Below are 10,200 nucleotides of genomic sequence, written 5' to 3'. Positions count from 1 at the left end.
GACCATGTTTGCCCTCATGACTGCCAGTTCAAGCCTTAGGCAACAATCGTCTATTCGTCTTTTCATTGGATGCTACCACAGACTCTGAACAAATCATCAGAGCTGACTACAGATCGCCACATCATCATTCGAGCCCATCTTTAGACTTCTTATCGCTCCGGCACGTGTCCAACTTAACACGTCTTCTTCTGTCCGAAATAAAACCTAGACTCCCATCATTTCTAACACCTCGCCGTCCGATCCGTATCAGAATCTCGCGATAAGCATACGGGCACATATTCGACCCTTAGCGTCATAGCCCCCAAAACATCATGATACCTGGCTCTCTCGCCTGGCTACTTGCACTGCCGGCTTTTGTGCTGGCCGCCCGCCCCAAGGATGCCATCAAGCTTTCTGATGTGCGATCTCTCACCCTCCGCGGTAATGGAGCCATGACGAATCATCGCCGTGTTGGCGCCATTCCCCAACTACGCTGTGTCTCCAAGAAGGCGCTCTGTGAACTTTACGATGTTGATGTGATGCGCTGCACCAATGAAGGCTCCGGCTGGGGTGATGAGGATATCCAATGGAGCTGTACTGCCTCACTTCCAGAAGAGCTCAAGCTTGTCACTACGGATGTAATATGTGAGGGTTACAACTCTCCCGAGGACCCCTATGTTCTAAAGGGTAGTTGCGGTGTCGAATACAGAGTTGCTTTGACAAGGAAGGGCGAACGCCGCTATCCAAATATCGCCAACGGAGGATGGTTTAATGACGGCAGAGGTGGTACTGATTGGGGGGCTCTACTGTTCACGATTGCATTCCTTGGTATTCTCTGTTGGATAATTTTCTCGGCGTGTTACAGAGCACAAGAGGCTGGCGGCAACTCCAACCGACCACGACGCCGCCGCGACGGATGGTCCCCCGGAGGATGGGGCCCCGGATGGGGTCCTGACGGCGATGACCCTCCACCTCCATATCCCGGTTCTAAGCCTTCTTCGCAATCCGACACCTGGAGACCCGGGTTCTGGAGTGGTGCCGCAGGAGGAGCCGCAGCAGGATATTGGGCCGGTAGCCGTAACCAGCAAAACCATCATAATCACCACAACGATGGGTATGGCAGCATCGGACGTGGAGGTTCTGGATGGGGTGGTCGTTCTGGATCGTCATCTGGATCCAACAATTCAAATCGTCATGAGAGTACTGGTTTCGGTTCTACCAGCCGTCGATAGATAACCATTCCACTACAAATTTATTGACGCTTTCCATTTATCCTGCTATTTCATACACTGACTCAGCACCTCCCCAACCCCCAACCCCCTTCCTTTCTTTACAAACAGTATATACATGCATGCAGCGGCTCGTGAAGCGTTCCGCTGAGTGGTTTAGAAATACACGGATGACTTTCCAAGAGTAGCCATCTAGCCCAGAGAAGGAAACCGTCAAGATGCGCTGTCCAGATCATAATTGCCCAACATAGTCCGGTGATTGTGGACATACAGCCACCACCAAATGGCTGAAGGCATCGATGGATGCTCAATGCTTGACGCAAGCAATTAAAGAGTAGAAAAAGAGGTATCGCATATATAAGCAACAGAGCAAGGTGCAAGATAGGTTGTTTCCATTGCCCTCTCGGTGCGTTCGTTCAATGATGGACGGGCATAACGTCCATCTTGTCAAATGCTCGGGAACATGTAGGACATTTCCGCATGCGATTGCTGATGCGATCATCCACACATTGGTTGCAGAATAGATGGCCACACGTCTTCAACGCCGTATTCTTGAAATTGATACGACAAATAGTGCATAGAGCGAACGTCTGAAAGCGCGTTAGAATCGTTCAAAACAACAGGATTCTTTTCTTGGATCACTTACCCGTAGCATTTCTTCCTCTTCAGACGCATTGCTCAATGCTTTATTCTTCCAGTTGTCGCGATCTTTCTGAGCATGCTCGAGCCGGACCTTCATCTTCTCCACCTCAGTCTCTTGCATAGTGTTGCGCTCACGAACCACAGCAGAAGCCGCATCTTTAGACTTGACCAGGTTTGTCAGATCAGCAATTTGCTTGTTCAAAGACTCAGTACGGCGGAGAGCATCGAGGCTTGCTGTTTCCATCTTCTTGTTCTCCGTCATCAGGGCTGCATTTGCTTGTTTGAAGTCGGTCAACTGTTTATCCAAATTACCCAGTAGGGTACGGTTCTGCGATTCGAGGTCCTTTAGCTGGGCGATGATTTCCGAGCTCTTGCTGTTCTGGTGGCGTAATGATCGAATCTCGTTGTTGCGAGTGTCTGCGTCCTTTCGCGCGGCAAAGTATTTCTGGTCAGCTTTACTCTTCTCTGCAATTAGTATTGCCATGCGCTCCTCTACAGCACTGGTGTCCATCGCTTTCTTTTGAGCAATTTGAATTATTTTCTTGTATGCCTTTTCCATAGCAGGGAATTCGGTGTTGATAGAGTTGAAATCCCGCTCCAATTTTGTGTATTGCAGACGAAGTTCATCAATTGTCAATGCCTCGATATCCGGGCGAATAGCTTGCTGGTCCTCGTTTGGTTGAAGGCGTGAAAGTTTTGCTTCTAAAGCCGTAATTCTATCCTCTTTGGCAGACGCCAGAGCCTTAATTTGATCGATTGATGCCCGGTCCTGTTCTAATCTTGCCTTATGTTGCGTAGTTTCGGCTAGCAATTCATCGCGCGCCGACCGCACTCGGGCAAGATCTTGATCTCTGGAAATGATCTCAGCTTCAAGTTCTTGTGTCACCTGATTCGCGTCTGCTTCAAGCTGAGTTCTGAACATCGATCGCTCGGCTTGTAGTTTTTCGGCTTCTTCTCGCAGCTGTTTGTTTGTAGCTTCAAGGGTGTTGATACGTTTGATGAGATCCTCGTTCTGGTTTTTGAATTGTTTGAAAACGTCGGTCCGAATAAAGTCTTCATCGGTCAAGGTCTCCCTCTTCGCTTTAAGAGTCGAGTTCTCGTCCTGAAGGGTCTTGATTTCAGCCAGGATGACATCGAGTTGTTCCTTTTGCTTGGTAGCAGCTGCAGTTGCCTCTTCATACTTGAGTAATAGTTCACCCGCGTTGCCATTTGTTTCGCCGGCCTCGGCGCTCCCATCACCAGATGCAGAAGGGCGGGTGGCATTAGCAAATGCTTGTTGTTCGAGCTTCTGCACCTGAGCGCTTTTGGCACGGTCTAGTTTCTTCTCCGCTTTGAAGTATCGCAAAGTCGCAGCATTCAGTTGTTCAGAGAGCTGATCCTTTTCACCTTTCAAACGGTCCAATTTGAACAAGTATTCCTTTTGAGTTGCCAGCAGACTTGCAACCTTGTTCTCCAACGCAGCAGCATCGGGGTCAATCTTGCCTCGCGAAGAGGCCAATCGTCCGAGGAGTGCTTCAGCTCTGGATTTGATCGTCTTGCCTTTGTCGGATAGATGTTTCTGGAATTCGTGCAGGTCCTTGAAAGTCACGCCACTCAGATACGGAGGTTCTGCGGATAAGTTTAGAAAAAGCACGGCTGACCATATAGAACAAAGGACCTCATACCGGATGGTGTTGTGGAAGTGATCTCTGAGTCTGAAAGAAGCTCCATTTCCTCAAGCACCTGTTTCTTTGTTTAGCTATGCCACAGATAGTGGGGACTGGACAAGGGTGGGACAAACCTGTCGCCACCAAGCATCGATGAGTCTCAAGTGGTCGTCGTGATGGACAGATCTTTTGTGAAGTTCCTCGAGGCGTGACTCGTACGTAGAAGCCTTTCGACTATATTCTTGCATCTGCCGGTAGATGGCGCCCTTTGTGTAGGCCTGATGATTGGGTCAGCGACATTTCCACCTCCATACGTCGAGCAAGTTGCGTGATGTTTTCTTGGGTTGTGCGAAGGCGCTTCTCAGTTGGGTGCATGACGAATGCACTTCCGAGCCGACTATTGCGGTGTCGCAAGAAGCAGGCGAGCATCATCACTGGCTTGGTGAGCAATGCCGTCCAGGACCATCCCAACAGAATGGCACGAAGCCGGAAATAGAAGTCTGCGTGATAGGCAGAGTGCAGGGGGAAACACATGGCCGGATATTCAAACGTTGGCAATAGGAGATGTCGTCGTGTGACTTACCTCGATCCAACTCTCTTCCTTCATGTCGGAGGAGTCATCTTTAGCCTTGGAGCCATTGACGGCAACTCGCTTGCTCGGAGGGGCTATATCATCGGCACTGCTGATGGCAGGCCGTTTCCTATCCTCCATCTTTGAGACTGTGGATGGGTGAGGGGAGGCAGAGGACGTGGTTGTGAGAGGCATCAGAAGTCGCGTGGCATAGGGTAAAAAGGCGGACGCGTTCCCAAAGAAATGCGACGGGTCAGTCGTGCGAGCGCTTTCAAGCCAATTCCGGTGGCAAGCAAAGACGTGCGAGCGGTCATCAAGTGATGGCGCGGGGGAGCGTATTGTGATGATGGAACGTTTCTTCGGGTAAGGAGTTTGAAATTTCGAAGTTGAGTGAGTCGCAGAGCAAGAAGCGCGGCGTCTCCACCTCAAAGGGGATTAGTACCAGTCTAGCTTCGTTTGGAAAGTGGAGCCCTTCTTATCGATTTGCATGGGCGGATAATTCTCGCCCACTGGATCTCCACCATCCCGCATTTTATTTTCTCTGCCTTTTTTCTGGGCTGCTTGGTACGAGTACTTTTTAGTTTCTGAATCGTTCTCTTGTCGCAATTCGTTCGGAAATGTCAACACAGATAACATATCGAAAATCGCATACAATACATGCATGATTAAACGCTTGCGCAATGAGCTCCATTTTCAAAAAGAAAGGAGGGCCTGCCTTCAAACCCAAGATCCCCGCCGCTCGACGCCCCGCGGCACCAGCACCCTCACAACCTCCCAAAGCACCACCAACTGCTTCTCTTCCGCACGACTCAAGGGATTCAGAAGCTCAGGATGTGTCCCATCAATCTTTAGAAACACCATCGGCGAAGGACCCCGTGAGCTCACCGATTGAATCGCAAATTCAAGGTTCTCGTGAACTTGGTCGTCAATCTTCTACCCCACCATCGACAATCCAGGAGCCTGCAAAACCGGACGAATATGCTGCAACTGAAGGGTCTGCCCAAGAAAAGTCTCCAGAAGAATCGCAAAGTGAACTTGCGAACCAAAATACCGAGCGGAATCCTGAAACAATCGGAGTGCCTTCCACGGCTGCCCAAGCGACAACCTCGAGCGAGCAAGAACAAAGTCAACAGCCTCCTGCGCAGTATAGTGAGACTCACTCAAGTAGTACCGACGATTCTCTGTCTCCCGTTCTGCAAACACCAACTCCAGATGACTCGGAAGGCCAAAGTGGAACTGATCTTTCAAATACACCATCTCTCCCCGCTGCTGACTTGAATCATACACCCGAAGAGACCTCAGGAGAACCGCAGAATGTGCCCCGATTAACGCGTAGGCCACGGACCAGGAAACAGAGTAACCAGGTAACCCAGGATGAGGTTGAAAAAGAGGGAGGCTCGAAAACGAAGAAACGTCAGAGGAAAACCGATGAACAAAGCGCGGCATCCAGACAGCCCAGAAAACGCAGGACTACCCAGAGCGGTACAAGTACACCCAAAAACAGACGCGCGCGCTCACTTACGCCAGAAGATTCAGAATCTCAACTGGTGGACTTACAGAAGCTTAAGATGGCTGATTTAACCAAGGATCTTCACATTGGAAAGAAATTCAGCAGACATGATGAGCTACGAGAACGAGAGAGGCGGGCAAGAATGAAGATCAAACTTGGAGTTGACGGCGAACGCGACAGCTCAGCAACCCCTGAAGACGGTGGCCAAGGAGGGAAAGTTGGAAGCCCCGCTGCATCCTCGCCAGCCCCTTCGGTTTCAGCTCCGGTTGCACCTTCAGGACCTCAATTCCGTATTGTTGATGGGCAGATCGTGATCGACCAAAGCTCGTTGGCTGTAGACAGACATGCTCGAGCAGCCGCTGCAGCCGGAGATATGGAAACAGTCGAAGAAAACGACTTCACGCGCCTCATCACCAGCAACTCGTTCATGAACACCTCCAAACTTAAGGGCCCCAATATCTGGACCGACGCAGAGACAGAGCTCTTCTATCGCGGTCTGCGCATGCTCGGTACAGACTTTGAGATGATTTCCAAAATGTTCCCGGGCAAGCAGCGGCGTCATGTCAAACTCAAATTTAATCGGGAGGAGCGTCACTGTCCACAACGCGTCAACGCTGCTCTCATTGGCGAGAAGACGGTAAAGATCGATCTAGAAGAGTACAAGGCTTTCACCGGTAGCGAGTTTGAGCCAGTGGCAGATATCGAGGCTGAACAACGCAAGATCCAGGAAGAATACGAGGCCGAGGAGAAACGTCGAGCCGACGAGCAGGCCGAGATCATGCGCAAGAGACGAGAGGAGCTGTTCAAGGACGACGACGAAGGTGACGCGAACAAAAAGAAGAGGAAAAAGAAGCAGGCAGTGGCCTACGGTTTAAACGGTGAACCCATTGCTCAAGAGGCTTGAGCTGGGAGAGGACATAAATCAGTCCGAAATCAGGATCAAGAGTACGTCCAAAATCGGAGACATGATTCGGGCGGCGTAACGGGAACAGGCATGATACCCAAGGGGTTTTTTATTTGCTCACGAACGAAAGAAAGGGTTACACGGAATTAGTTTCGAGAGCAGTCTCTACAGAATAATAATTCTCCTAGGGTAAGGTACAACATTTAGTAACATATATCGTCATGATAAGTGACGCCTGTCTCTCGTCTCAACAAATCGTAGCTTCATGCCATCCAACGGGCGTAAAGTGGCTTGTGTCAAGTCAAGTTGGCGATCCAAACATAGGGGTAGAAGGGTCGGATGATTAGTGACTGGATATAAGAAATCTCAGCAGGACTCTAGCATGATGTGTGAGTCTCGTGATTGTCTTTGTACAAGGCCAGCCTAGGTAGACCGCAAACTAAAAAACTGGAAAAGTACAGAAAGTATACAGAGGAGGGAGAAAGAATCTTCTTATATGGCTACAGAGACGTGAGGATTCCTAGTGCTTGCGACTAGACATGTCGACGACTGTCCGCGCAATGGCAGCCGCAGAGCGCATCACCCATGATACAGTACCGAGGCCGTAAAACTACATATAACAATACCTTATTCAAGATATGGGATACCATCTGACACTCATCGGGTTGTTTTAACGGTTAACGAAATTGGGTCATTGCCTGGCAGTTGAGCCATTTCGGAAACGACATGCACCTCGGGTTTGAATTTTGGAAAGATATGAATGGTTAAAATAATTTTCGTCTTATAGAACAAACTTAGGATGCCCTGTGAGTACCGGACCTAATTTATCCCTCCCTCCCTCGCAATGCATAGGCTCGAATCATTCTAGCGTTTAGACCATGAAGCTTGAATTTGTTATCCTATGAACAGCAGTGAGATTCAGCATAATTCGTATTCTCTCTGACTTTGACATCCCATCATACTACTCGATCAAGGTAGCTTCATACCTAGGTAAGGTAGTCACTATAACACGATAGAGTAAGGATAGAGGTAGCTGAACAATCCTCAGTGACCTACCCACCTTACATCAGGTGTTGATTTTCACAATGTAAATATAGAATGGGAGCTTTCTAAGATCGAAACCACCACTTATGCCTGCTCTATTAGCTGGGACCAATGGCTGCATTCTTTTCATGATCCTCTTATGTTGTCCTATCCCTGGTCCGTCGCCGTCGCCAGATGGTTATTCCACAGAGAATGCCTGGTTTTGTGCCCTTTCCTTCGGTTCATAATCGTAACGCGTATTGTTCTGCACAGCTTATCTGCCCTTAGTTGTTGTTGGGAGCAGGCTCGTCATCCTCCGGTTGGTCAAAGAGGAAGTTAGCAGCTAGTTCTTCGTTCTTGTCGCAGGCAAAATAGGCCTGAATAGCCTGATCTCTATCAAATCCTAGGCGGCACAACTAATGTATGTCAGTAAATTAGATTCAAGGTCGTATCGAAATGAAAAACCTCACCCTCTCGATAGCATCTCGTTCCTCCTCAGTGACCGAAATGGCCTGAGCCCCAGGGGGTAGGGGGGTGTCGTCATCGGCATATTCACCGAGAAGCTGGAGAAATTGGTCTGGATTTGTAGCAATCAACTCGGCCAATTGGGGATTGCCGGCTCCGAGCTGCTGAAGAATTGGCTCGAGCATCTGCGGTTGTTGCTGAACAACCTGGCGGAGCTGCTGGAATTGAGCATTGTGTCGAAGAAAGTCGAGGTTACCCAGATCGCCACCTTGTCCAGCAGCAGCTGCGGCTGCTGCGGCTGCCGCCGCCTGGTTCCCTCCATTTCCTCCTCGGCCACCAGAACCTCCACGTTGAGCAGCAAGATCGAACAAATTGACGCCACCCTCATCAGAGACACCCTGGGCGGAAGCGGCGGGTTGAGCTGGTTGTGAAGCAGGGGCCGCAGGAGCAGCCTCGCGCTGCTGTTGCTCTTGTCGGATATTGTCGGGAATGCCCTAATATAAACCAAGTAAGCAATCGTCGTTCACGACAGCCCGGAAAATCCAAGACGAACATTAAGAAGATACTCGACAGCACGGTCAGGGTTGTTGAAAGCAGCGCGCATGGCCGCTTCAATCTGGCTTCTTTCGAAGCCCATGGCCTCCATGTTTGCGATTGCCTCGGTGCGCTGGGATCCCATAGCAAGGCCGGAAGGCTCCTCAGCTTGAGCACCAGTTCCAGCATCCACAGAGCGCTGAGGAGTAGGTGTCGCGGGGACAGCAGCCTGATGAGATGAAGATTGTGCAGGGGCCGCAGGGGCAGCAGGTGTGTTGGCAACAGCTTGGGCGGGTGTGGCAGGAGGAGCACTGGATTCGGCCGCCTTGGGTTCGGGCTTGGGCTTAGGCTATTGCGAGCTGTCAGTATGTAAGCCCCTGTCAAGGAGTCGCTGTTCCATACCTTGTTCACCATACAGACCACAAAGCCCTTCTCTTCAATGTTGTAGGAGCCAACAGTCTCTTCATCCTTCAGAATCTTGCCTTGGCATAACGTCAGCGACGATGTAGTGCGACAGAAGAGATAAGTAAGTACCAGAGTAGATCAGTTTCTGCAGCTTGGGCTCCCATCCTTTCTCAGCTGAGATCTTTTCTTTGACGGCAGAAATCTATCGAGGTATCAGCTGGCTGAATGATTTGCGCATACAGCTACAAGCGCCAACGCGGGGCAGCCATACCAGCTCAGAAGGCTCGACGTCGAGGGTAAACTTTTGTTGCTTGAGATCCTGGAATACGATTAGTCAACTTCCAGGACAATGAAACCAAGCACGAGAAATCGAGCTCATCAACGCAGATTCAGCGGCGCATGAATCGTGACGTACCTTGAAGGTGACCTTCATGTTGGGCGAAGACTGTCACTTTGAGGTGGGGAGGTGCGAGGCAAAGTGCAACCTGGGATTTAGATAGAGTCGTCTCGCTCGGTACAGGCGCGGTAGGAGAGACGATTCGATGAGTCAAGATCGAAGATTTGTTGATGAGGGGGAGAGTATGTGGGCGAGAGGTTGGGTAGGAGAAAATAAAATCGTCGACGTAGATATAGAAGTGTGTTGGAGGAAAGCTTAGTGGTTTACAGCCTGGACGAAGTCGACGTTTGGCTGAGGGAAAAGGTGGGGCATGAACCTGTGAGTTGGAAGGGTTACTTTCAAGCCAGCTACCACCAAAAATAGCCTAGTGTGCCTTTGTCAGCCACTCCAGGCTACCAAATGGCTCGAAGGCGCGCGTCCTGCTGCCTGAGAATAAGAGCTACCTATGTTTTATCAGAGGCTTCAGGGATGTATTGATCAGTACCTACGGAGTAGACTGTGAGAAAGAGAGAGTCAGTACTTGGCAGAGAAGCAGAATGGATTTCTGCTGGGAACATCCGTACGCATACGTCTAGAGTTCTTCATCCTGAAATTAAGTTCGCTGTCGACGAGAGTCAACAACATGGCCATCCCTGAAATACACCTATCATGCATGTTCTGGGTATTGACGTCGCCAAACTTAATGTCTAAGCCTTGCGAAAGAGAAGCTTTATTTGGAACCGAACCAGTGATGGAAACTCGTAACACGTAAAAGGAGAATTCTATTAGATCCCCCACACAAATAACCTTGCCACGTGGAGGAACACGGGGATTTTCTCTGAGACAGTCTTGCACCACATGCCAGTGATTCGAGTTGTCAAAACATGTTATGTTTTGCAAGGCTTAAAGAATAATG

At 49.9% G+C, this 10,200-nt stretch overlaps 4 protein-coding genes across 4 annotated transcripts; 2 read left to right on the top strand and 2 right to left on the bottom strand.

Moving 5' to 3' along the window:
* Positions 1-311: 311 nt before the first annotated feature.
* Positions 312-1,211, top strand: FMAN_04655 (uncharacterized protein; the record flags this gene model as incomplete). The annotated part of the gene is made up of 1 exon (XM_041828611.1): positions 312-1,211. The coding sequence occupies one exon, from the start codon at positions 312-314 to the stop codon at positions 1,209-1,211; it is 900 nt and encodes a 299-aa protein (XP_041679457.1).
* A 413-nt stretch (positions 1,212-1,624) lies between these two features.
* On the bottom strand, positions 1,625-4,208 carry FMAN_04656 (uncharacterized protein; the record flags this gene model as incomplete). The annotated part of the gene is made up of 5 exons (XM_041828610.1): positions 1,625-1,798; positions 1,855-3,458; positions 3,515-3,572; positions 3,631-3,774; positions 4,080-4,208. 5 exons carry the CDS (start codon positions 4,206-4,208, stop codon positions 1,625-1,627), a joined length of 2,109 nt encoding a protein of 702 aa, XP_041679456.1.
* A 539-nt stretch (positions 4,209-4,747) lies between these two features.
* Positions 4,748-6,481, top strand: FMAN_04657 (uncharacterized protein; the record flags this gene model as incomplete). The annotated part of the gene is made up of 1 exon (XM_041828609.1): positions 4,748-6,481. One exon carries the CDS (start codon positions 4,748-4,750, stop codon positions 6,479-6,481), a length of 1,734 nt encoding a protein of 577 aa, XP_041679455.1.
* Positions 6,482-7,788: 1,307 nt separating this feature from the next.
* Positions 7,789-9,341, bottom strand: FMAN_04658 (uncharacterized protein; the record flags this gene model as incomplete). Its single annotated transcript, XM_041828607.1, has 7 exons — positions 7,789-7,920; positions 7,975-8,463; positions 8,523-8,852; positions 8,906-8,985; positions 9,038-9,110; positions 9,180-9,227; positions 9,324-9,341. 7 exons carry the CDS (start codon positions 9,339-9,341, stop codon positions 7,789-7,791), a joined length of 1,170 nt encoding a protein of 389 aa, XP_041679454.1.
* Positions 9,342-10,200: the final 859 nt, after the last annotated feature.

The sequence above is a fragment of the Fusarium mangiferae genome (genome assembly GCF_900044065.1).
Source record: "Fusarium mangiferae strain MRC7560 genome assembly, contig: FMAN_scaffold003, whole genome shotgun sequence".
Lineage (NCBI taxonomy): Eukaryota > Fungi > Ascomycota > Sordariomycetes > Hypocreales > Nectriaceae > Fusarium > Fusarium mangiferae.
Note: the sequence above shows the minus strand (reverse complement) of the source record. Positions and strands in the feature narration are given on the sequence as shown.